Below are 25,614 nucleotides of genomic sequence, written 5' to 3' on the forward strand. Positions count from 1 at the left end.
CCAAAAGCACAAGATGAATTTTAGCGAAATATTTACTGAAAGTTACCCAGAATGGTACAGTTTTTTTTTTTTTTTTTTACCCAGAATGGTACGGTAATGTTTAAAAAAAAAACGGTGTCTGCCACAAAATGTTCATTTCAAAATGGTATATTGAAGACGTGTATCACGGCTGCAGGTACATTGTTCTCCTCTCAAAAGGGCATGTTTTGTAGTGTGAGTTTGGTATCAGCGCTATATGCATAGACTATCGTTTGAGGGATCTTTTGACTTTGAAGATGTCCTTTTATTCACTAAATTATACACTTTCAAGAGATTATGTTGTTATTGAAAAAGACCATTTAGTGCTTGATTAAATACATAATTCTATGAATGTGACTTTCTGGTTTCCTAACCAGGAAAAGATGATCTGGTGGTTTCACTATCAATCCACTAGCCGTGCTTCTCTAAGAGTGTCCATTTGAGTCTTGGGGAGGCAGGCTAGCTGGGTGTTACTAGGTAATCATTTCAGTGGGATTATGGCAAGAGACGGAGAGATGTCGTAATTTAAGTGTCTTGCTCAGATAAATAACTACCAGAACAAATAAATAAAATCATTGAAAATCTTAAAGAGAAACAAATAAGATATATGTGCTACAATAAAAGTAAAAACGGATTTAGACTTATCTAGGGCGACAAGGCTAATTGCAGCACAAGAGTTAAATGCCATTGTCATTAAGTTGATGATATAAAATGTATTTTTTTTTTTTAAATAAGGAAGTCAAAATTGCTTTTGGGCCCTCCAAATCCATTAAGGTACAAAAAGGTGATTTAAAAAGCTTTAATTGTATATAGAACTTTCTTGAAATTGAGTTATTTGTACCAAATGAGCACCACAAATGTTTCCTACAGAAGAAATAGCAATTAAAGATGTAAAAGCATATCGAAATATAGCATAAGTACATGTGTTAGAAAAAAATTCAGAGTCAAGGAGTAGTCAGAGCAGGGTAAGAATATAGTAAATACCATTAAAAAAATAATGAAGTCCATACACTGCCAGTGTTTTATTTTAAGAAAAATATTTCTAAGGCAAGTTAGTGAATTTTTTGCAGGGAAAAGTTAAGAAAATATATGCATTTGAGGAGCAGTTCAAAGTTGTTTTCCTGGCGGGGGGTGGGGGGGAGAATTTCTGTCAGGCATTTTAGAGCGTTCTAAACCCAACAGAAGACTTAACAATGTGATACAGTGACTACACATCAATCATTTTTATAAAAATTATATTCACTTGTTTTGGTTATCAGACTATTTAGCATTATTTGGTCACAACTTAATTGAGGTAACTTTTTTATGATGGTAATATAATACAAAGCAAATACAAACATTTTATGTCTTCTTGGGTGAGAGGATTACAGAAAAGAAACTCTAGGCAATATATCCACTGATTTGTAGTAAAGGTTTTCACTACAAAATTCCTTTGTTATTTAATACATTAGAGCATGGATCAGCAAACTATTTCTGGAAAGGGTCAGGTAGTAAATATTTTCAGCTTTTCAGACCACACAGTCTGTGCCACAACTACTCAATTCCACCGTTGCAGTGCAGAGCAACCACAGGCCATACCTAATCAAATAAGCATGGCTGCATGGTACAAGGAAACCCTGGTGGCATAGTGGTAAAGACCTATGGCTGCTAACCAGAAGGTTGGCAGTTTGAATCCACCAGACACTCCTTGGAAACTCTGTGGGGCAGTTCTATTCTGCCCTATAGAGTAGCTATGAGTCGGAATCGACTCAACAGCAGTGGTTTGTTTTTTTGTTTTGTTTTGTTTTTTGGTATGGTACAAAAAAAAAGGTTAATGCACTTGGCTGCTAAGCATAAGGTTGGCAGTTTGAGTCCCCCTACAGACACCTTGGAAGGAAGGACCATAATCTGCTCCCAGAAAATCAGCCACTGAAAACCCTATGGATCAAAGTTCTACTCTCTGACAAATACAGAGTTGCCATTAGTCAGAATCAACTCAACTGCAACTGGTTTAAGTCCCAATAAAACTTTTCTGTATGGGCACTGAACTTTTGAATTTCACACAATTTTCATGTATCACAAAATGTTATTCTTTTGATTTTTTAATAATTTAAATATGTAAAAACCATGCTTAGCTTATAGGTCATAAAAACAGGCAACAGGCTAGATTTGGCTGACCTCTGCTTTGGAGCCATCCGCATTAACGTGCTTACAGGTTGACAAGACAGGCAAGGCACTCGATCACTGCTCAATAACTGCTGAAAAAGACAGAAGAAAGTGAAGGGCCTCCCACAGGTTCCTAGATATAAGCCAACTGCCTTCTGAAACACGTCAGTGCTAAATACCCAGTGAAAGCCAATCCAGGGATGCTGAGTTTATTGATTTTCTAATTGAAATATGTTGGGTGGCTGAACCTCATGAAAATGCGTGTACTTTAAACAATCAGAGGAGATATAATTTTAGAAATAAATACATCACACTTGATTTTCTTCTTGTTATAGTCACATTTAATCGTAACAGCTAACATACACGGAAGGCTTTCCATGAGTCAGGAACTTGTCTAATCACCTCAAATATATTAACTTATCTCTCTTAAAAAAAAACTAAGCATTGAGTACAACAGTTATTCCAATTCTATACATTTTTACCTTTTGAAATATTGCTACTATTTGTCTAGTTTGAATTATTAGAAGGATGTGCACGGGTGACTGGTAATTCACTTATACCAGAGACCAGGATTATCAAAAACTCCAGACCCATCTTTGTTTTCTCTAGCATCCATCTTTAAAATATTATTCAAAAAGAAGAAGAAAAAGGTGAGAGTTAGAGTACATATTCTACCAACTTAATAAGTACGCGATAGTGGTTATAGCTATTGTCATCAATACTAGTGCTTGCGTCCTGAGGTCTGATGAAGCTTTTGATGTCTGGTCCTTCTCGTACCACCTCCCAAACAGAGTTACTGTTAAGACAGGTCGAGATGTTGGCTTCAGGCTAAACAGGCGTCCGTCACTTGACACCTAATTAACACAAAGAAAGGTAGACAGGATGTACCTTTAAGTTATACAATTCTATAACATACTTTTAAAATTCAGCATAACTGGATGAAGAAACAGATTTAAAAAACATAGATCAAATGCTGTTCTAGCAGAAATATTTGAAATGTTGCAGTGTACAGGAAAAAATGGAGCCATGGAATTGGCACTGACTCTTTTATTATTGAAACGCTTGCAACTACTCTTAATTAACGTATCTAAGGAAGCCTCTCATGAGTTAATAAGCATAAAGCAATGGATTTGGGAGTATGTAAAAGAAAAATCTAGTCCTATCAGACAAGATAGAACTTCACCACAAAAAGCCAGAAGGGGAATTTGAACTGAGCCCCCATGGTCCTTTGCACCCACTCACCACCCCCGTCTAATTTTCCCACTCGCTCCTACCCCATCCCCACCTCCCTGAAGTTGTTTCTACCAGGAAGGCAGAGTGAAAGCAACACCTACAGGAAAAGTTGGCAGAGGAGAATGGCTGGGCAGAGTGCATGTGCTGGAAGGAATTATTTCTGGAGTCTAAAATAAATAGTTTTGCTCCCTTGTCAACACCAGCCACTGTTAGATTCTTCTCCCTCAGCTTTTCTTCTTTCCTTTTCTCTTATGGCGATGCACCAGGCCTTGACCCACACAATGAGAGGAATTCCTTTCCCTGCCTAGGACTTCCCCTTACCAGTAATCTAAGAGCCTTCCTTTAATGGGCCTGTCCCTAAAACTACTCTCCTTGAGTCTCCTTCCTATTTGATAGACCTTCAACAGCCCAGCCTCCTCCCATATTCCCCAAAAATAAATATATTTCTTTATTCTCCAGGACACATTACTTACTATCTTAAGAATTCCCAGACAGAAAATTCAGTCTGCTCAGTGCTCTTGGTGATTCCCAAGACCAATTTTACCCTTCCCAAATGGAAGTTTTTATCATATTTTTAAGCTCCGGGGCAGGTTTTGGTCTTAAAAATGTTTTCTCTTAGGTGAAATTAATTCGCAATATCAAGCACAGATTCTTACCTGAAATTCTCCAGGTGCAAGCTGCACGTCACTCAGCAACACCTCAGGGAAGACATACTGGGTTCCAAAAGTGCCGCTGAGGGAGAACATTTCAAAGCTGGTGGAAGCTGCTTCGACTGAGTCACCACAAGTTTCTAAGGCAGTTGTTCTGCATTTCAGCATAGTACAAATCTACAGGAAGTAAAGGCAAAGCAATAAGTCACAACAAAGCCAATCGGCACACTCTGATGACCTAGAGAAATGCCTGTGCCCTTTATTTAGTAAAATAATGTCACTTCCTCATTCGATTAACCCAATTCATTGGTGAACAGCTAATGAAACTAGTAATAAAAACAAAGGACTTCAGACCCCAGTACTTCCAGCAATTCACTTGCAAACAAATTTACCACATAAAGAACCAATCAGATCTTTGTCCTATATCCATGGACAACTATACCCTCATTGTCCTTATCAATGATTTCACTCATCAGAGCATTCAATTTGTTAAAAAGTTTTTTAGCTTAGATACTGGTTCAATTTCTATCCTATAGCCTATGACATGTATGAGGGAAATTTAGATTTGAAAGGGGCCCTAGAGATGACCTAGAAGTACTGTCTGTGATCCAGAAAAGTCACATACTTTGCATCTGATTAAGGGTTGAAACAGTCCCAATTAAGTTCTTCCACTATTCTACATAGCTATTTGAATGTAAATTCTAAATACATGAGCCTTCACACCAGGTAAACCAAAGACCCACAAAGGACTACCCATATCCATTTAACCCCATCTGTAGAAAAAAATTTTTTTTTTTTTTTGTAGAGCATCTCCCATTGCAAGCCTGTTCCAAGCCACCTTCCTCTGTTGCCTTGTCTTCCTGCTTCTACTCTTGCAGGTGGAGGGCAAGCATTTCAGGGCAAGTGTGTTAAAAGAATGCCATGGATTGAATTATGCTCCCCCCAAAATGTGTGTACTAACTTGGTTAGGCCATGATTCCGAATATTCTGTGTTGTCCTCCATTTTGTGATTGTAATTTTATTTTAGGAGGGTTAGGGTGGGAATGTAACACCCTTATCAGGTCACATCCCCGATCCAATGTAAATGAAGTTTCCCTGGGGTGTGGCCTGCAAACAGAGAGTCCGGAACCTCATATCACCAATAAAGTAGCACTGGGAGCAGAGCGCATCCTTTGGACCTGTGGTTCCTGTGCTGAGATGCTCCCAGACCAAGGGAAGACTGATGACAAGGACCTTCCTCCAGAGCCAACAGTAAGAGAATGCCTTCTCCTGGAGCTGATGCCCCGAATTTGGACTTGTAGCCTACTAGACAGTGAGAGATTAAATTTCTCTTTGTTAAAGCCATTCACTTGTGGTATTTCTGTTATACCAGCACTAGATGACTAAGACAAGGAGACAGAACTAACTTTCAAGTAAAGGTTGTATAATGAACACATGCCTCTATTTTGGCCCATTGAAACCTACCAAAAATGCAGTAATTTTTCAAAAGATGCAAACCTACAAGGATGAGGAAAACAAGAGAATAGAACACAGCAACTATTTTAGAAGCTGGAGTATTGATGGAAAAGTGGTAAATGATTTAGCAGACCTAAGAAAGCCAATGTTGAAAGACAAGAATTAACCTCATTTTTACGCTGCATAATACACAAAAGACTATTTCTACAAGCATCTGGAACAGGAGATGAAGTTGGGGCAGATGTAAAGAAAATTGATGAGAAGTCATTAAGAATTTCTTAGATCCTGAGTTACCCTCATGGATGGAGAACTGTCCCTCCCCTGCTCCAGTAAAAGACAGAGAATATATTTCCTAAAGAAGGGAAACAGGGTTACAGATAACTGGCAAAAGCTTTTAATGTGAAAGAGAGAGCAGCACAAGTAGATAAAGGTAACTTGCAGTAAACAGAGACTATTCAGGGCAAAAAAGATCGAGAAAAAAATTTCTTTAATAGCTTCAAAGGGATAAGAGAAAATACTGCATCCACAATATATATATAGACAGAGATACAGAGATCTATATGATGACAAATATGGGAGGAAGATTCAGAAATTAAAATAAGCTCTTATAAATTGAAATGGTGATAGTAAGAATGTTAAATCCAGGGGAAGATTTGGAAGATCAAGAAGAGGAAATCTCAGAAAGTAGAGAAAAGAAATAAAGAGATGAAAAATAACCAAGAAAAGATTGGAAAAATTAGGGAACCAATTTAAGAGGGACAAGATCTAGATAGAAGTCCTAGAAGGAGAGAAAAATAAAATGGAGGGAAAAAAATTTTTGCAAGTTTTGGAGGAGAGAGAAGGTGAATGAGGGAAGAATGTCACATGTAAAGAATCGGAAATTAAAATAACTTCAATATTCTCGGGAGAAAGTAAAAAAGGAGGAAATATCTTCAAAATTCTGAAGGAAAATTATTTCCTCCCTCGAATTTCATATATATGTAAATAATTTGAGAGTAAACACATTTCAAATATGTAAAATCTCAAAAATGTTTACCTCCCCTTCACTTTTTCGGGAAATAGCTGACAACAACAACAAAGAAAAGGTCATAAACCAACAAGAAAGACATGGAATAGAAAACAGAAAATCCACACAGGATGTGGATAAAGAAAATCGTTCCCATTGTGATGAATAGAGATCCCAGGATGACAGCTATGGTGTACCAGACTCAGAAGGCAGCCAGTTCAGATTAGAGCAATGTGACTCAAGCAACAATCATGCTGGAGACTGTGCCCCAACAACACAAAGAAGTAAATAAAGAAACAAGAATAAAATCAGGGAATTCAATTCAAGAGAATTCCTAGGATGACAACAAGGGAAATTCCAAGATGATGACAATACTGTCCAGAGAGAGAGGCAGATTTTTTTTAAAACTTTCTTAACTTGATGAAAATGACTTTGTGGGCATATGTTTTGAGATACTATTGAAAGACCAGGGAATTTTAACAAAAGATTCAAGAAAAGTTAAGCAAATAAAAAGACAATGAAAAGTTCAGGAAAAACAAAGAGAAAAAGAAACTACAATCTATACGCTGAATGATGTTTGCATAGTCATGAAAATATAAACACTAAGTATTGACACAAATAAAAGATTTTGGAAAGATGGTAGAAGGGACAAAGCAGAATGCTATAAAAAATATTCATCTACCAGGCTAGACACTAAAAAGATAATGGCTGAAATTGATGATTTTTTTTTTGAAAACAGGAATATGGAGAAATGTAAATTCCAGAAGAAATGGATAAGAGTCAAAGGGTCCCCGGGATGAGGAATGGGATAGACTAAAGAGGGAACCGCTGTTACATAAACTTTTAAAAGAAGAAATAGAACCAATCCAGGTTACAAGAAGGGATAGAAAATCTTACATATGAAAATAAATGAAAAGAAAAAAGGAGTGAATCTGGACTAAAATTGAATAAAACACAGAAGTATTATTCAGAAATATAGAGATGTGTACATTTCAGAAGAAAAAGCTAAGAGCTACAAAAGCATTTGCTACCAGAAAGGAGGTTGGATGTACTGTGGAGGGAATCACTATTATTTAAGACTTTAGTGCTATTTGTCTTCTTGCTTAAGTACATGCATTACTTTGATTAAAATTAATGAAAAGGAGAGAGATAGAACCCATCCAGGCGATAACGGATAGGCCATCTGGCATATGAGAAGGATTAATGGGGCAGTTCTACTCTGACCCATAGGGTCGCTATGAGTTTGAATCAACTCTAAGGCTCTTGAAGAAATAAAGTGACTAAATTAGGAGGTACTGGATTCAGATTGTAGGCTTAAGTAATAGAGCCAGTGTTTATACTAGTGAAACCTGGCAGTGCAGGTCTGATAATTAACTGAAAAAGTCATGTTTATTTTTATTGACAATAATAGTAATAAAACAGCATTTATTGAGTACTTTGTGCCAGACAAAGTGTTAAGCACTTTACATTTATTGATTAAATTAAATTTTCTCAAAGCCCTATAAACCGAAATCAAACCAGTTGCCATTGAGTGGATTCCAACTCATAGCCACCCTGTAGGACTGAGTAGAACTGCCCCATAGAGTTTCCAAGGTAGTAATCTTTACAGAGCCCTGACGGTGCAGTGGTTAAGAGCTCACCTGTTAATCAAATGGTCTGCAGTTTGAATCCACCAGCAGCTCCTTGTAAACTGTGTGCAGATGCTACGAGTCAAAATTGACTTGACTGCAAAGGGTTTGGTTTTTTGTTTTTTTTTTTAATCTTTATGGGGAGCTTTGGTGGTGTAGTGGTTAAGGGCTTGGCTACTATCTACTTGACGGCAACATGTTTAATTTTTGTTGTTTTGGATTCTTTATGGAAGCCGACTGCCACATCTTCCTTCCATAGAGTGGCTAGTGGTTTCCAACCACCAAATTTTAGGTTAGTAGCCAAGCACTTTAACCACTGTGCCACTCCTTGAACTACCTTAGGGTCCTCAATTATAAGCTCTAATTGTATGCACTACTCTTCCTTTGCATCATTTGCCACAATAACGTTAGTGATTTTCTTAGTATTCTGTTTGTTTTGACTTAAAACAACAATTTATTCTCTTACAGCTCTGGAGGCCTTAACCCACATTCAAGTTGCTGGGAAGGTTGGTCCCCTCTGGATGCTTTGAGGGAGAATCCATTTCATGCTTCTCTCCTAGTTTCTGGTGGTTGTGGCAACCCTGGGCATTCAATTGTCTTGTGGTGGTGGTTTTAAGGTGCCATCAAATTGGTTATGACTCATAGCGACCCCATGCATAACAGAACAAAATGCTGCCCCATCGTGTGCCATCCTCACAACCGTTGCTGTGTTGATGCCCATTGTTGCAGTCACTGTGTCAATCCATCTCATGGAGGGTCTTTCTCTTTTTCGAAGATCCTGTACTTTACCAAGTATGATGTCCTTCTCCAGTGACCGTTCTCTCCTGATAACAAGTCCAAATTAAATGAAATGAAGTCTCACCATCCTCCCTTCTAAGGAGCATTCTGTCTATATTTCTTCCAAGACAGATTTGTTTGTTCTAAGGGCAGTCCACATACTTTGCCAACACCATAACTTAAAGGCATCAATTCTTCTTCAGTCTTCCTTACTCATCATCCAGCTTTCGCATACGTATGAGGTGACTGAAATACCATGGCTTGGATCAGGTGCACCTTGGTCCTCAAAGTGATGTCTTTGCTTTTCAATACTTTAAAGAGGTCTTTTGCAGCAGATTTGACCAACACAATATGCCCTTTGATTTCTTGACTGCTTCTTCCATGGGCATTGGTTATAGAATCAAGTAAAATGAAATCTTGACAACTTCAATCTTTCTCTATTTATCGTAATGTTGCTTATTGGTCCAGTTTGAGGATTTTTTTTTACATTATGTTGGAATGTAATCGGTACTGAAGGCTGTGGTCTCTCATCTTCAACATTCAGTGCATCGAGCCCTCTTCACTTTCAGCAAGCAAGGTCGTGTCATCTGCATATCACAGGTTGTTAATGAGTCTTCCTTCAATCCTGATGCCCCATTCTTCTTCATATAGTCCAGCTTCTCAGATTATTTGCTCAGCATATGGACTGAATAAGCATGGTGAAAGAATATAACCCTCACCACACCTTTCTGGATTCTAAACCATGCGGTATCCCCTTGTTCTGTTCAAACTACTGCCCCTTGGTCTATGTACAGTTTCCATATGAGCACAATTAAGTGTTCTAGAATTCCTATTCTTTACAATGCTATCCATAATTTGTTATAATCCACACAGCTGAATACCTTTGCATAGTCAATAAAAGAACGGTAAACATATTTCTTGTATTCTCTGCTTTCAGCCAATATTCATCTAACATCACAATGATATCTCTTGTTCCATGTCCTCTTCTGAATCTGGCTTCAATTTTTGGCTGCGGCCATTTGAATTATTTCGGCAAAATTTTTCTCGCATGTGATATTAATGGAATTGTTCAGTAATTTCTGCATTCTGTTGGATCACCTTTCTTTGGAATGAGCATGAATATGGATATTGGCCAGGTAGCTGTCTTCCAAACTTCATGCCAAAGGCAAGTGAGTTTTTTGTTTGATCCTTCTCCCCACTGGAGACATGGTGGCACAGTGGTTAAGAGCTATGGCTGCAAATCAAAGAGTTGGCAGTTTGAGTCTACCAGCTACTCCTTGGAAGCCTAGTAGGGCAGTTCTACTCTGTCCTCTAGGGACTCTATGAGTCAAAATCAACTCAACAGCAAAGTGTTTGGTTTGGTTTTGGTTTTCTCTCCACTAGACTTAAATTCTATATCTGTCTTATTCATCTTGATAACCCCAGAAACTAGCAAGTAGCTGGAACAAAGCAGGTATTGTGTAAATATTTACTGAAAGAAAATGAATCCACATGACATAGATGAGGAACCAGAGAGTATGAGGGGTTGGCCCTCAGCCAGGTGGCTACTACTTGGTGAAGCAGGGATTCACTCAGATTTTCTGACTCCACATCCATGTTTTCAATACTTTATCTCAAGCTTCAGTATTTAATTTTAATTTTTTTAGCCATTTTTATCCGTAATTCCCTATACTGCCAAGTAATAGGTTTTATACTCTGAAGGTCTAGGTGCTGGTGATTGGATGACTCACCTTAGTGGAAGGAAACAGGAAAGACCACAGGTGCAGATAGTAGTCTAAAGAGGAAAAAATTCTAAGTGCATTGGATAAACATAACAACTTCATTATTTTATTCACTTCTGTCTTCTATAATTTCTTTAAAATATTTAGGCTGCTCCCTTCTCACTCCCCTGCAGCAACTGCTCCTAATCTTTACTTTCTTTAAGCTCTTTTAGTCAACCTGTTACCACCTGCTACTCTATAAAATACCTCATCTTCCTTCTTTCCTCAATTCCTTTAGAGATTTTAAAAATATGCATATTTGCTACAGAACACTTGGAGAATTTGTGTGGCCAGGTAGGGGTTTATTTCACATTCACCTCATTTCCTTCCTCTTCTGCCCCTTGGTTAGGAAGTAGCATTTGGTGATAACAGAGCCATTCTAGCATAATAGATCATCAGAGTTGGTCTGTGAAATATTATCAATACAATACAATATCAAAATCTGTTACCCTCAATTCTCAAACCCAAAACTCTCTGAAAAGAAAGGATTATTGTAATCCATTTGGCATTGAAACCTAACCTGAATGAACGTGACACTATAGTGTACTTATTTAAGAAATTCAGGTGAATATTCACTGATTTTATACCAGAAATGTTAACATGTTTGATTCTGGGTGCTACTCCCAAACTCTTCTGCTGATGTCAAGTAAGATGTATTAGTGTCTTTTTCAAATTGGAAAATTCTGAACTCCAAAGCACATCTGGTCCCAGGATTTGGGCCATTGACCAGTAATAACAACAGAAGGATTTGTTTTACTCGAGCTCATTGCTCTCTGAAGAATCCAACAGAGCTAGGCTTTCTCCCAACAGTAAGAAGGGGTCTACCATTATTTTCCCCAGGTGAAACCAAGATTCTGGAGAAGGCAGAGAGGTAGGCCAAGATTGAGGGATTGAGAAGGAAGCAGAGAGAGTGAGAAAGAATTAAGAGATTGCTGTCTTGTTTTTTAATTAACTTTTTTCATTCAAAAATATATCACAAAAAAATGATATATCACAATTTTTTAATTTAAAAAATGCATATGGCAAAGTACAACCAGAATGTTCCTTAGAATCAAGGGTGGCAAGACTACATCTCACATACTTTGGACATGTTATCAGGAGGGATCAGTCCCTGAAGTAGGACATCATGTTTGGCAAAGTAGACAGACAGTCAGCAAAAAAGAGAAAGACCTTCAATGAGATGGATTGACACAGTGGCTGCAACCATAGGCTGAAGCACAAGAACAAGAATATACTCTCAATATCCTCACTTCCCTTTGGCTTTTCAGCCCAGTATAACAGGCTGTCTTTCTCACATGATGAGCCAGGGCAGCCTTTCGGTGAAGAAAACACCCGAGAAGTTCCATGAGAAATGAATAGATGGAGGCATCGTAGATGAAGGAAACACCTGGGCAAACATCCAGAGGTTCTATACATGTTGGCACATACGGGAAAATGTCTTGGTATCACAGGAGCTCAGGACACATGTGGGCAGCAGTGAGAGAAGAGGCTGGGAGGGACCACACATCAAGTTCTTATGTGTTTTATATTAAGGAATATGAATTGTTAATCAGAAAATAGGAATTTTAAGCAAGAGAGTGATATAATTATAATTGGTTTTTAGTGATTTTGCAATTGTAGAGAATGGACTGGATAGAGTTGATACTGACAACAGGAAACCCAGGAAGGAGAATATTGCAATAATCTGGAAGAGATAAGATGGAAGCCAGGCCAAGGAAGAGAAGAACAGAAGGAGAGAAATGTGAAGACTACTGTGAACTTGTTCTTAGGGGTTCCATCTCATCATACTGCAACCATTCCTCTTTTACATTGGAGATTATGGGGTATCTGAATCATTACAACAATAAACATTTCTACTGTACAGCCTCAAAAGTCACCACTATGTGTCTCAAGGAGCATACATAGTGTCAAGCTCTGTATAAAGCAGGGTGGACATTAGTAAACATATAGAGAAATGGCTAAATTTGTTCAGGCAGGCTATTTCATAGGTCAATTATCTGTAAAAAATTATCTGTTATTTGATTATGGTATAATTTTAAGAACTGCTATCCCAAATAAACATTCTGCTTTTTTCCCAACCAGTTTCAAATCGGACTGACATCTAGGGTTATCATATTTAGCAAATAAAAATACAGTATGTCTGGCTAAATTTGAATTTTAGGTAAACAACAAAATTTTCAGTATAAATATGTCCCTACCTGGGGGACTTATGTACACTAAAAAAAGAAAGAAAGAAATGCCATTTATCCAAAACTCAAATTTAACTGGGTATGTTGTATTGATTCTGGCAACTCTTCTGCCACCAAAACATGCATTACCTGTAGATAATAGGTTCCTTCAACCGTGTGTAGTCCATCAAATGCCCCCAGGGCGTAAACTTCATCTGATCTCTTCTCAGACATCTTGTAGCTTAGATGACAACAGAGGTCTCTGTGACAAACTGTGTAATTTCCTATGACTCCCTTGAGCTCCACGAAGGTGAAATTATCAAAAAAGACAATGCCCTTAAATTCCTGGTCTCCCATTGAGTTTGCTTCTATACTGCTGGCATAAGAAGACCAATTCACCGCAGAGTGGTATGGATGGGAATACAGTTGGGAAAAGAGGACTTTTCCCTCCTTCATCTTCATATCATAATGAAACGCTTTTGGAGAACCTGGTGCATAGATGCCACTTCCTAAAATTCATAAATTGGAATTGTTTCTTTGAAACAGGTAAGTGAAAAGTGACTTCATAGGTGTTACTGTTATTTAAACTCACATTAACATTTTACTACCTCTAACACAGGGTCACTAGGAGTCAAAAATAACTTGACTGTACCTAACAACAACAATAAGGTATATATTCCAGCAAAATATGCTGATGTGAACAGACAGGTGAGAGAATACCCATAGAGTGAGACGTGTGGAAGCCAAAGAAGAAGAAGTTTCAAATAAGTGATCAAATTTGGAAACAGAAGAAAAACAATGTACATTCAAAGTTCAATTAAAAAATAAATACATAAAACTACAAAAAAAAATTAGCTTGATTCCATAATAGGCCATCAGACAGATATTAAAAAAAAATTAAGATTTGGAAAACATGTATGAAGACGTATATGTTAACAAGTGAATTTTTTTTTTTTTTTTTTTTGCTTTATTACAACAAACTTATAAAACTTAAAGTAGAAGGTCAGTGAAAAAGAGGAAGATGCTCAATAAGAAGAATTGACACAGTGGCTGCAACAAAGGGCTACAGCACAGCAAAGAATGTGAGAATGGCACAGTACCAGGCAGTGTTTAGGTCTGTTGCATATAGGGTCGCTATGAGTCAGAAAGGATCTGACTGCACATAACAACAACAACATAAATCTGAGAACTCACACATACCTGTCATTTTCACCGAGGGATGGTGCAAATTAGCTGCCAGGAAATTGACACCCATGCCCATAGCCCAAGCTGAGTGGAATTCAACCGCTGATAAATGTGGCAAAACATTCATCCAAGCTGTCGGGAAGAGGATGGTGTCCACGTGGAAATCTTTCACCAGGGTCACAGCAGGGTCATGGAAGAGTATATCAAAGCACGTGAAAATTCCAAACTTCCCAAAGGTGGTGTTGAAAGTCACGACCTCAGGCTTCCTGGGTGAATTGAACTGATCTTCACCCATGAAAAGATTTTGCTGTGATAAACAGAAGAGGAAGGCAGAAACAGGGGGAAAAAATCTCATTTAGGAACTGGCCCTAACATTACTGTGTATAAACTAGTGCAAGCTCACATTTATTAGCTGGCTAAGCAATTGATGGCCTATTTCATCTCTGGCCACTATCTTCAGAGGGAAAAAGCAGTACCTGTGAGAATCAGAGTCTACTCAAGCTAAAAGGACCCTTAGATTCAACCTCCACATTCAACAGATAATACGTGAAAATCTGTACCTACGAAGGCCCTCTTGAATCTTACAAGAATAGGAATAAAACTTGTAACTAATGTTTGCTATGAACACTTTATTTCCTGTGGGCAGGGAATTTCCTTTGCTCCTTCTCAAGATCAACTCTATCTGGTAAAAAAAAAAAAAAAAAAAAATTATCTTGCCTTGACCCATTGCCAGGACATATTTTTCAAAGGACAAAGCTCAAAAGATGACCTTGCCTTTTAACACAGATAGCTCCTGTGGCTCTCCCATACTCCCAACTGCTCTTCAATGCACAGGACACTTCTGGAGGATCTTTATAGGCTCTTACCCGACGTAATCATTACCTTCTCCACTTTGTCTCTACTCTGCTTCTAAACTAAGCTTATTACCACAATAATGATATTTTTTTCTTCTAGCCCACTTTATTATGTAGATTGTTTGCAAATTGATTCTACCTTATGATAGCGTGCCACCAATTTCCCTTCAGAATCAAACACCACATTAGTGTTGTATTGGTACCGGCCATCACTGGGGCACTGAGAGTCACTGGTGTTGCATGGCTTCTTGTCCCCAATATTTGCCACAACGTAGATAGAATTGCTCTTGGCTATGCAGCTGAGTCTTTCTTGTACTGGGGTGTGGCCAAATCTGGTATGTGTTCGTTGGACAAGGAAAAAAATAAAGGTTTATCTTTTAATGAAATCCATAATGATAATTTCCTAAGTATATAATTGTTTAATTAATATTCACAAAATAAACACTAAATGTCTGCAGGTGGAAGAAAAGGATTAAGACAAGAGGATAGGAAACCACATTTGTTGGAATTTGGTAAAACAAATATATTCAAAATACTCTAGGATTAGACTTAACCAGGCCTGTTTTTTTCCCCATTGAAAACATTTATCATAATCTATCATCATACTTTCATGTATGTATTCATTGCATGATGTCTGTCATATTCTATAGACATTATGGGGCAGGCACCCACATCTCTTATTCACTGAGCCCTGCACAATACCTGGCAGAAAAGAGGCATTCAAATATATTTGAATAAATGAACCAAAACACTGATGTAGGGAAGAGAAAGTTTTTTTGAGGGAACTACTCAATCTGATCGGAGCAGAAGCACCCTTAGTGAAAGGAAGGAAAAGGGAAATTTAAAAGATCCTTTCAAGGTCAAAACACAGAGAGCTTTGCACAAGAGGCTAAGAAACCTGTTCCAAATTTAATAGACAAAGGGGTACAATCAAAGGCTTTGGAGACAGAAGTAGCAAATCTGAATTTTCTTTTACAAAGATTAATTTAGGAAGCTGTTGCAATAGTCCAGATAAGACACAAGAGGTCTGGGCTAGAGTACAGCCAGCTGGTATTGAAAATGGAAATACTGGAACACTTGTTAATGCTTGATTTCTTTACTCTTTATCATAGTTCCCAGTAGTATTGTTTCAGTAAAGCCATTAAATTGTCAATTTGAAAAGTGAAACCTCAGAATGTATAACGTATAGCCATATTTATCCCCTGTTGACACAACCTTAAAACAATAAATGGTTACTTAATAGCTGAGAAGGCAAACGGAGATAACCTCAATGACTGAAAACTTAACACCGTCTCCTGGCAGAATAAAAAACATTCTTGAGCATCAAATTGTAGCAATTAAACCTAAAACAAATTTGTACAACTTATACAAGCAAAGCTATAACAATCACCTATAAAACATATTCTTGAAGAAGAACAAAAAGTGTTGGGCACCATATATAGAAAATTATTATTTTAATGTGTTTAAAATGAGAATCACCATTTGATAAATCTCCCCTCCTTTGTTGGCTTGAATTAATATCTGAAATGTACAGACATAAATAAACTACGTTGAAACACTAGAAGCATATTTACCCTGAACTGTTTCAGGTTACCTGAGGCAGTAGAAGAGGTACATGGTGTTTAGGATTTCTGAAACAGTCCTGGTTACTAACATGTTTTACTACAGTTTCTATTCATCTTGGAAGTATATTGTAAATTGTAATGCATTTTTTATTTAAACTACATTTTTCAGGCCTAGAAAAGACCCCAAAATTCTTTGTCAGACCACATGGCATGATTTGGAGTTTAAAAAAATGCCATTTGTTTACGTGGGCCTGAAATCTGTTTGTCATTTAATCCGTGATACTTGCTGAGTCTTCAATGAGTACACGGCTAGGTCTTAGAACTGCTGGGAACAGAAGAAAGAGGTGGAAAATGCATATTCTAAGTCTGCTTTCAAAGTGTTTAATCTCTAGGTATAACAAAAGCTATCAGTTACTGAAGAAGCCATTGACTACCTGTCATGGATTGAACTGTGCCCCCCAAAACTATGTGTCAACTTGGTTAGACCATGATTCCCAGTATTGTGTGGTTGTCCTTCATTTTGTGATTGTAATTGTATGTTAAAAAGGATTCAGGTGGGATTGTTATGCCCTTACTAAGAACACATCCCTGAACCAATGTAAAGGAAGTTTCCCTGGAGTGTGGCCTGTACCACCTTTTATCTCACAAGAGATCAAAGGAAAGGGAAGCAGAGAATGGGGACTTAATGCAACCAAGAAGCAAGAACCAGGAGAATAGCTCATGCTTTGGATCCAGGGTCCCTGCACTGAGAAGCTCCTATTTCAGGGGAAAATTGATGACAAGGACCTTCCTCCAGAGGCAACAGAGATAAAGCCTTCCCCTGGAGTTGACACCCTGAATTTGGACTTTTAGCTTACTAGAATGTGAGAGAATACATTTCTCTTTGTTAAAGCCATCCACTTGTGGTATTTCTGTTATAGCAGTACTGGATGATTAAGACACTGCCTACAAATAAATATACATTAAATTTCAACAAATATTTATTGTGTCCCTTATTACCTGAAGCACTGTGCTAGGCATGTGGTACCTGGGACAGGAAATTCCAAGCAGAGCTCTCCAAGTACACGTTGGGGGGTATGCAGATGTGGAAGACATGGTTGCTGCACTTAGGGAGCTCTTAATCTTACTGGAGAATCAATAAATGCACACAAAATTTTAAAATAACAATATAAAGCAATATTTGATCAAAAATAAAAATTTATTTTTCATACAGACTAGCTAATTAGGTAAGCTTTATTTTTCAACTTATTGATCTAATGATAAACTCTTTTAATCTGCAACCCCGATCACTGTGATAATAGGTGCAGACATTTGCCATATTAAAGGGCACTCCTTACAAAGGGATCCATATACTTTCACATAGAGAAGTGCCTGGAACATAACAAGTAGTCAATGGAAATACGTTAAGTATATTCATCTTTCAGTTAGGTATTGAACACGGTTTGTTGCTCAAGAAACCTATAAGCTTTCTTTAACATCAGTAAAAATTCTCTAGTCAATTTGTTCCCCTCTTAACCTCCCAGAATGGCTCAGAACTATACTTCAGGTACAATCGTAATGACAAGCTCACTACCATGATGGCTCTTAACAACTACTTTCTTCAAGTGGCTTTTAATTTTTTTTTTTACCTCTAAAGTGTTCTTTTTTTTTTTTTTTAAAGTGTTCTATTTTTCACTGCTAATGGAATTATAAAATGGTATAGCCACTGTGGAAAACAGTTTGGCATACCTCAAAAAGTTAAACATAGAGTTACTTTATAACCCAGAAATTTTACTCCAAGGTAATATACCCAAAGAATTGAAAGCAGAGACACAAACTGATACTTATACACTACTGTTCAATGCAGCATTATTCACAATAGCCAAAAGGTGGAAACATCTCAAGTGTCCATCAACAGACGAATGAACAAGAAAAATGTAGCATACACATAAAAGGAAAATTATTCAGCCATAAAGGGAAATGAAGTTCTGATACATGCTATGGCATGAATGAACCTTGAAAACATTATGCTGAATGAGCTGTTCTATTTTTTAATTATATTAGATTTAGTAAGAAATCTGAAATCATTTTGGAAGCATGTGATGTGTTAAATAAATTAATTAAATTTAAAAAAAAAAAAAGGAATGATGGGGGCCTGGTCCTATAACACTTCCACTAAGGAATAGTGTAGACCCAAACAAGATTAGCATCCATGAGAAAAGAAAGCATTTCAAATCTACTCAACAAGACGTGATGTTTGATTGTATATGAGGAGTAAAGGAATTGACCCTTCTTTTTCTCAAAAAGCCCATATCCAATCTTTCGCCAAAATCTGTCACATCTGTTTTCAAATTTTGTTCCGATTCTGGCCATTTCTCAATGTCTAAACTTCTACTATCTTGGTCCAAGACAGTATCATTTCTCTACCCAGATTATTATGATGGCTTTTTTCACTGTCCCCTGCTTCTTTTGTTGGCCTAACCCCTGGAGGCAATTCTCCACATAATTGCCAGAGTGTTCTTTATAGAACTTAAGTCAGAGCATGTCAAAGCTTTCCAATGGTGCTCTTACCACTCAAGTCATGGAGAAAGTCATTATTACGGCCCATGAAGCCCTATACAATCAGTCCCCTCCTATGTATCTGCCTCTATCTTCTACCTCAATTTCCCTCCCTTGAATCACTTCAACCACTTAGCCTCTTGCTGTTCCTTGAACATGCTAGACACACTTTGACCACAGGGTCTTGACAGTCAAAATTCCCTTAGCCTGGAATGCTCTTTCCTCAGATACCTCACCTTCTTCAGGTCTTTGCTTAAATGTCACAGTGAAGCCCACTCTGATGACATGATCTATTAAAATCTTCATGCCCACCCTTGAGTCTTTCCCTAGTTTGTTTTTCTCCATAACATAGGTAGAAGGCAGATGCATAGATATTATCTTTTTTCTTTCTTTCTTTACTTTCTCCCCTAAGTAGAATAAGATCCCTGAGGACAGGAATTTCTTATGCTTTTTTTTTTTTTTCACACCAGTGCCCAAGAACACATAATACCAAACCAAAACATAGCCTTTGCTGTTGAGTCAATTCCAACTCATAGCAATTGTATGGGACAGAGTAAAACAGTCCTATAGGGTTTCCAATGAGCGGCTGGTGAATTCCAACAGCCAATCTTTTGGCTAGCAGCTGAGCTCTTAACCACTGCCCCACCAGGACTCCAAGAACACATAAGTACTCAAATAAATGAAAGCAAGAAAGAAGATGTCATTAAATGAGGGAAAACATGAGGGGGCAACTAGGTTATCTGAAATGGAACAAATTAGACATTCTTATGGGAATAGTCAGGAGTCTTTTGAAAATCAGATGCTAGGGAAAGGCTGTTCATGAGTCAATTTGATTGAAAATGGTAAAGATAATAGAGTTTTTGTCTTTTAGAAACTGAAGATATGGCATGGGAGATGGTTAAATAAGTAAATAATTACAGTACAATGAAACAGGAATAAAGTAGATTATTAAGCTAAATAATATTGAATTTTGTCAAAATCAAGGTGTCACTATAAGGAGTTACAGTAGTTAGTTTGTGTAGCGTTAAGAGCAGTTCCAAAAGAGAAGTTTCTAAAACGAGTTTAGCAAAGGTTCATTAGAAAATAAATGAGTTAACTAACGTGATTCTTTTAGGTGTATGAGACTGCTTTGCTTACATTAAAAGTAATAGTGTTACCTTCATCACACTTCATAATTTTTAAGTCTAGACCTGATTTAAACCACTTGTACCACCATTGCCACCAGTTGCCACTGAGTCTATCCCAACTCATGGCGACATCATGTGTGTCAGAGTAGACCTGTGCTCCCTAGGGTTTTCAATGGCTGATTTTTCAGTAGATTGCCAACTGTTTCTTCTGTCTCTGGATGGTTTCCAACCACCGATCTTTTTGGTTAGCAGCCAAGCATGTTTGCACCACTCAGTAACTCCTAAACCACTTAGACAGTTTTACTATGTCACCTCATAGATTAATAATCAGTTTAAGCTTTAGGGGTTATAATACGTGCATTAACCTCTTAAGATATCCTAACAACAAAAAAGAAAATAATTCTAAACTGAAAGATGGCTCTACTTTTGCCATTTACTCAGTTTTCAAATGACAGACTCACGCAGGGAATTCATTCTCTACTCACTGGTGAGGAGTGAGAAGACTAGAGTTAAGCCTAGTCTGATCTGGTTTCCCCACTAACTACACCTGGAACCCTCAGTGAGTTATGCTTATCCCAGTCTCATTCCCTCAATGGAAAAATATTCTCTTTGAACTCCATGATTTCTAAGTTATCTTTCAGCACTCATTTCTGTGATTACCTAATCCATAATCTCTTTCCAGTTGTTAGGTGCTGTTGAGTTGATTTCTGACTCATTGTGATGCCATGTGACAGAATGGACCTGCCCCATAGGGTTTCTAGGCTGTAATTTTTATGGGAGCAGATCTCCAGTCCTTTCTCCTGTACCACCTTAATTAAAGACTCCTTAAATGTATCCATAATATATGAAAAATAATAAAAACTATCTTTGAACTTGGAGTTAATAGTGGATTTTACTCAATAAACATCAATAAAGTTTTCTCAGGCAAAATAAACTTATGTTCATGATTGTATTTTTCATAATGTTTCTTTACCTTCTGGGATCATTACATGGAATCCAGTTCACTTGAGGGTCTGGGATATCCTCCAAGTATGGGTAGATAGCTTCCCTGGTGAAGCCCCAGCCATAAATACCATCTTCTGGAGTCACAATAATATGGGCATCCTGTTAAAATGAGGTTTAATTAAAACATTTCCCAAATAAGCAAACAATCAAAGACTGGGAGAGTGTTCACTAACAACCTCTGCCACTGTCATTCCTGTGAGAACTACTAGTTCCCATTGATTCTGACTCCTGGGAACCCCATGCGAGTCAGAGTAGAACTGTACTTCATACGGTTTTCAATGGCTGATTTTTCAGAAGTAGATCAACAGGGGCCCTTTATTCTGATGTTCCTCTGGGTGGACTTGAAACAATGACTTCTCAAATAGTAAGTGCTTAACCATTTGTGCCAAACAGGGATTCTCTTAAGAACTAGTTCAAGGACCATAGTCCATTAAATGGGAAAAAGACAGTCTCTTTATCAAATAGTGCTGCCAAAACTTTATGTCCATCTGTAAAAAAAAATGAAAAGGGACCCATACCTCACACCATACACAAAACTAATGCAAAATAGATCAAAAACCTAAATATAAAACTTAAAACAATAAAGATCATGGAAGAAAAAATAGGGACCATGCTTCAGGCCGTAACACATAGCATAAACAGAATATAAACCATAACTAACAATCCACAAACACCAGAAGATAAACTAGATAACTGGGAGCTCCTAAAAATCACACATTTAAGCTCATCAAAAGACTTCACCAAAAAAAGTAAAAAGACAACCTATAGCCTCGGAAAAAATTAATTTTTGGCTATAATATATCCAACAAAGGTCTAACCTCTAAGAACTATGGAATACTTCAGGGCCTCAACAACAAAAAAACAAATAATCCAATTAAAAAAAGGGCAAAGGATATGAACAGACACTTCATCAAAGAAGACATTTAAGCAGCTAACAGATACACGAGGAAATACTCATGATCATTAGCCATTATAGAAATGCAAATCAAAACCACAATGAGATACCATCTCATCCTGACATCACCAGCACTAAAAAAAAAAAAAAAAAAAAAAAAACAATAATTATTGGAGAGGTTTCAAGGAGACTGAAACTCTTATGCATTGCTGGTAAGAGTGTAAAATGGTACAACCACTATGGAAAATGATATGACACCTTCTTAAAAAGCTAAAAGTAGAAATACCATATGATCCAGCAATCCCAATACTAAGAATATATTATAGAGAAATAAGAGCCATAGAATGAATAGACATATGCACACCCATGTTCACTGCAGCATTGTTCACAACAGCAAAAAGATGGAAACAACCTAAGTGCCCATCAACAGATGAATGGAAAAACACCTACAATACATACACAAAATAGAATACTACACAATGAAGAACAAAGATGAGTGCAGAAAACATCTCACAGCATGGATGAATCTGGAGGGCATTATGCTTAGTGAAATAAGTCAACCACACAAGGACAAATATTGCCTGAGACCACTATTATAAAAAAACCAAGAAAAGGTTTACACGCAGAAAAAAAAAGTCTTTTATGGTTATGAGAGAGAAGGGGCGTGGGGAAGGGAAATCACTAACTAGGTAGTAGACAAGTGGAAAACTTTGTGAAGGGAAAGACAACACACAATGTAGGGAAGTCAGCACAACTTGACCAAGGCAAAGTCAAAGATGCTTCCTAGACACATCCAAACACCTTGATGTACCGAGCTACTGGGGCTGAGGACTGGAGACCATGGTCTCAAGCAATATCTAGGTCAACTGGCATAACACAGTTCATAAAGAAATGTTATACATCTTACTTTGGTGAGTAGCTAGTGTCTGGGGTCTTAAAATCTTGCAAGCAGCCATCTAAGATACACCTATTGCCCCTTTCAAATCTGGAGCAAAGAAGAATGCAGGAAACCAAAAATACAAGGAAAATATTCATCCAAAGGACTAATGGATCACATGAACCATAGCCTCCACCAGCCTGAGCCCAGAAAAACTAGATGGTCGGGACTACCACCACCTACCGGTCTGACAAGTACACTATAAAGGGTCCCAGACAGAGTGCGAGAAAAATGTAGAACAAAATTCAAATTCACACACACAAAAAAGACCTACTACTCTTGCCTCACAAAGACTGGAGGAACCCCCAAGACTATGGCACCTGGACACCCTGGTAGAACTCAGAACTCAGAACTGAAGCCACTCCCGAAGTCCACCTTTTAGTCAAAGATTAGACAGGCCTATATAACAAACAATAGCACACAGGAGGAACATGCTTTTTGGTGAAATCAAGGATATGAGGTCAAATGGTCAACACCTGCCCAAAAGCAAAGACGAGCAAGGGACAGGAAAACTGGACCAATGGACACGGGGTACCTGGGGTGAAAAGGGGGAGGGTATTAACACGTTTAGGGAATTCCAACCAAAGTTTCAAAAGAATTTGTGTATAGATTTTTTGATGAGAAACTAATTTTCACTGTAAATATTCACCTAGAGCATAATAAAATTGAAAAAAAAAGAAAGAAAGAACTAATTCAGCTCTTCTCCGTCTCATTCAGTCTTTAGATTTGCCCTCAAGAAAACAGATGAATTTTTTTGGGGGGGTTGGGGGTGTCTGTGCCCTGCCTTTCCTTAAGCTCCACCATTCAAGCTTGTTTTCTTTCAATGGTTTTTCCTTGTTTTCTCTATTTTTATAATTTGCTTTTCTGTTACAACCACTTTAATTTTCTAATCCTGGTGTTATCATTTCTATACAACTTTTTCACTTTTCGTAGACATTAGTAGTTCTCCTAGCCTCTCATAGCTCGGTCACATGTTTTGGTTGTTAATGTAAACCTGGCTCTGCTCAAAATCAGCCCTCTTCCTGAACTTTGGCTGATTGCTGTGTCTGAGTGTGTCGGGATTGAGTTATAACTCAAGTTCTTGGTTTTACCCCCTCCTCTGCTCCAGTCTTCCCTGCATCACACCCTGTGACCAGGATTCTTGCTTCTCAAGAGGCGGGGGGAGGGTGGGGTCAGACATCAACAACCTGAAGTGTCCTGAGCCTAGAGGTGCTCCCTCAGCTAACCTGGGCACCTTCTGTTTGCAGTGTTAGCTGCGGTGGCCTTTACGGAAATGGTTGGACTAAGGGTAAAAAGGGCCTCAGAACTCTTAATGACCTTTATAATTTAATTGTGTCTGAGAGTGCATACTGATAGATACATGCAGTATGTATCCAAGGAGCCCTGGTGCCGCAATGGTTGAGCATTCAGCTGCTAACTGAAAGGTCGGTGATTTGAATTCACCAGCCGATCTGCAGGAAAAAAACCCGGGCGATCTGCTCCCCTAAAGATCAGAGCCTTGGAAACCCTGTGGGGCAGCTCTACTCTGTCCTATAGGATCCCTATGAGTAGGAATTCGCTCCATGGCACACAACAACAACAGCAATATGTATCCATTACTTTCATCACCTTTCATATAACTGGGTTATTTCTGATCCACTATTATCTTATTTAAATCACGTACATTCAAACCACACACTTAAAAACACTGTGGAATTAGTTTTAAATTTAATCTTTCATTCAACCCAAGGACTACAATGCATTGACATGCGTGCTTTTATCTTGTATGTCAGTTGAAGCATGGAACATGTAATGCAAACTCTTAAGTTATTTGCAACTTAAGTTTAATTGCTTTGGGGGAATGAACTTAGCTGGAAACCTGGGGAATCTTAGAGCACAAGGCTACATCAAGGCCACTAACAGGCTAAGAAAAGCATGTGGTTCCTGACCCCCTTTATCCTCCACCCTTCAACTGTAGCAGAAAAGAGGAGCAAAGATGCTGAATTTACAGCTAGATCTTCAAAAGGCTTTTGCTTCTTAATGACAACAAAACTGTTTTTTTCTTAACTTTGCTCTTGCTGCTGTTATTGTTGTTGGCTGCTGTTAAGTCAGGCTCTGACTTATGGTGACCCTAGGGAAATGAGAGTGAGCTGGCTCTAATGATTTTCAGAGGAAAGTAGAGCCCTAATAGTAATTCGTACCTTGACACGTATGTCATCCAGAAACATGATTGACCCTGATAGTGACCCTGTCTCCTAAGACCCCAACTTTTCCCTGCATAGAATCCAGCACACTTGGGAGATAGTACCTGCTTTGCTGCTGATATGACAGCTCCCTCCAAAACATCCAGATTTCGGTTCATTAATGCCAATGCCTCTTCACTGGACACTGGTTTTAGGGTGGTATTGGGCAATATCACTGCATGCTCATAAACAGCTGCAATAAAAGTATCCATGGCGTTGACTTTGAAGATGCAGAGAGAGGAAATTGCCACATAAGCCAGCAACTGAGAAGTGGTCATGCTGATGCCCAATGATTGCTGTGAAAACAAACCTCTGATGTTTATAGAGAGAAAACTCAATCACATGGTTCCCAGAACTCAGTGCTTTAAAAATAAATTACAAAAGCCAATTTTAAGAAAACCTAGGGTTTCATATCATTCTTAGACAACAAATGACCCTCCTGTTAC

The 25,614-nt window shown here is 38.0% G+C and overlaps 2 protein-coding genes across 4 annotated transcripts in view; both read right to left on the minus strand.

Annotated features, from left to right (window-relative positions):
- LOC126085516 (pantetheinase-like) overlaps window positions 1-25,614 on the minus strand; it is a 73,042-nt gene that overhangs the window by 38,048 nt on the left and 9,380 nt on the right. The gene's annotated exons all lie outside the window — the stretch shown is intronic.
- The window catches only part of LOC126085501 (pantetheinase-like), a 32,463-nt gene continuing 9,380 nt past the window's right edge, over window positions 2,532-25,614 (minus strand). For all 3 annotated transcript variants that reach the window (XM_049900971.1, XM_049900962.1, XM_049900980.1), the window contains 7 exons: window positions 25,234-25,464; window positions 21,083-21,213; window positions 15,019-15,211; window positions 14,041-14,332; window positions 12,991-13,349; window positions 4,053-4,223; window positions 2,532-3,017 (listed from right to left, as the gene is read on the minus strand). In XM_049900971.1, coding sequence (XP_049756928.1) covers window positions 2,835-3,017; window positions 4,053-4,223; window positions 12,991-13,349; window positions 14,041-14,332; window positions 15,019-15,211; window positions 21,083-21,213; window positions 25,234-25,446 — 1,542 coding nt within the window. In that variant the 5' untranslated portion in view covers window positions 25,447-25,464 and the 3' untranslated portion in view covers window positions 2,532-2,834. The remainder of the gene's footprint in view (window positions 3,018-4,052; window positions 4,224-12,990; window positions 13,350-14,040; window positions 14,333-15,018; window positions 15,212-21,082; window positions 21,214-25,233; window positions 25,465-25,614) is intronic.

Source organism: Elephas maximus, chromosome 1, assembly GCF_024166365.1.
Source record: "Elephas maximus indicus isolate mEleMax1 chromosome 1, mEleMax1 primary haplotype, whole genome shotgun sequence".
In the NCBI taxonomy this organism is placed as follows: Eukaryota; Metazoa; Chordata; class Mammalia; order Proboscidea; family Elephantidae; genus Elephas; species Elephas maximus.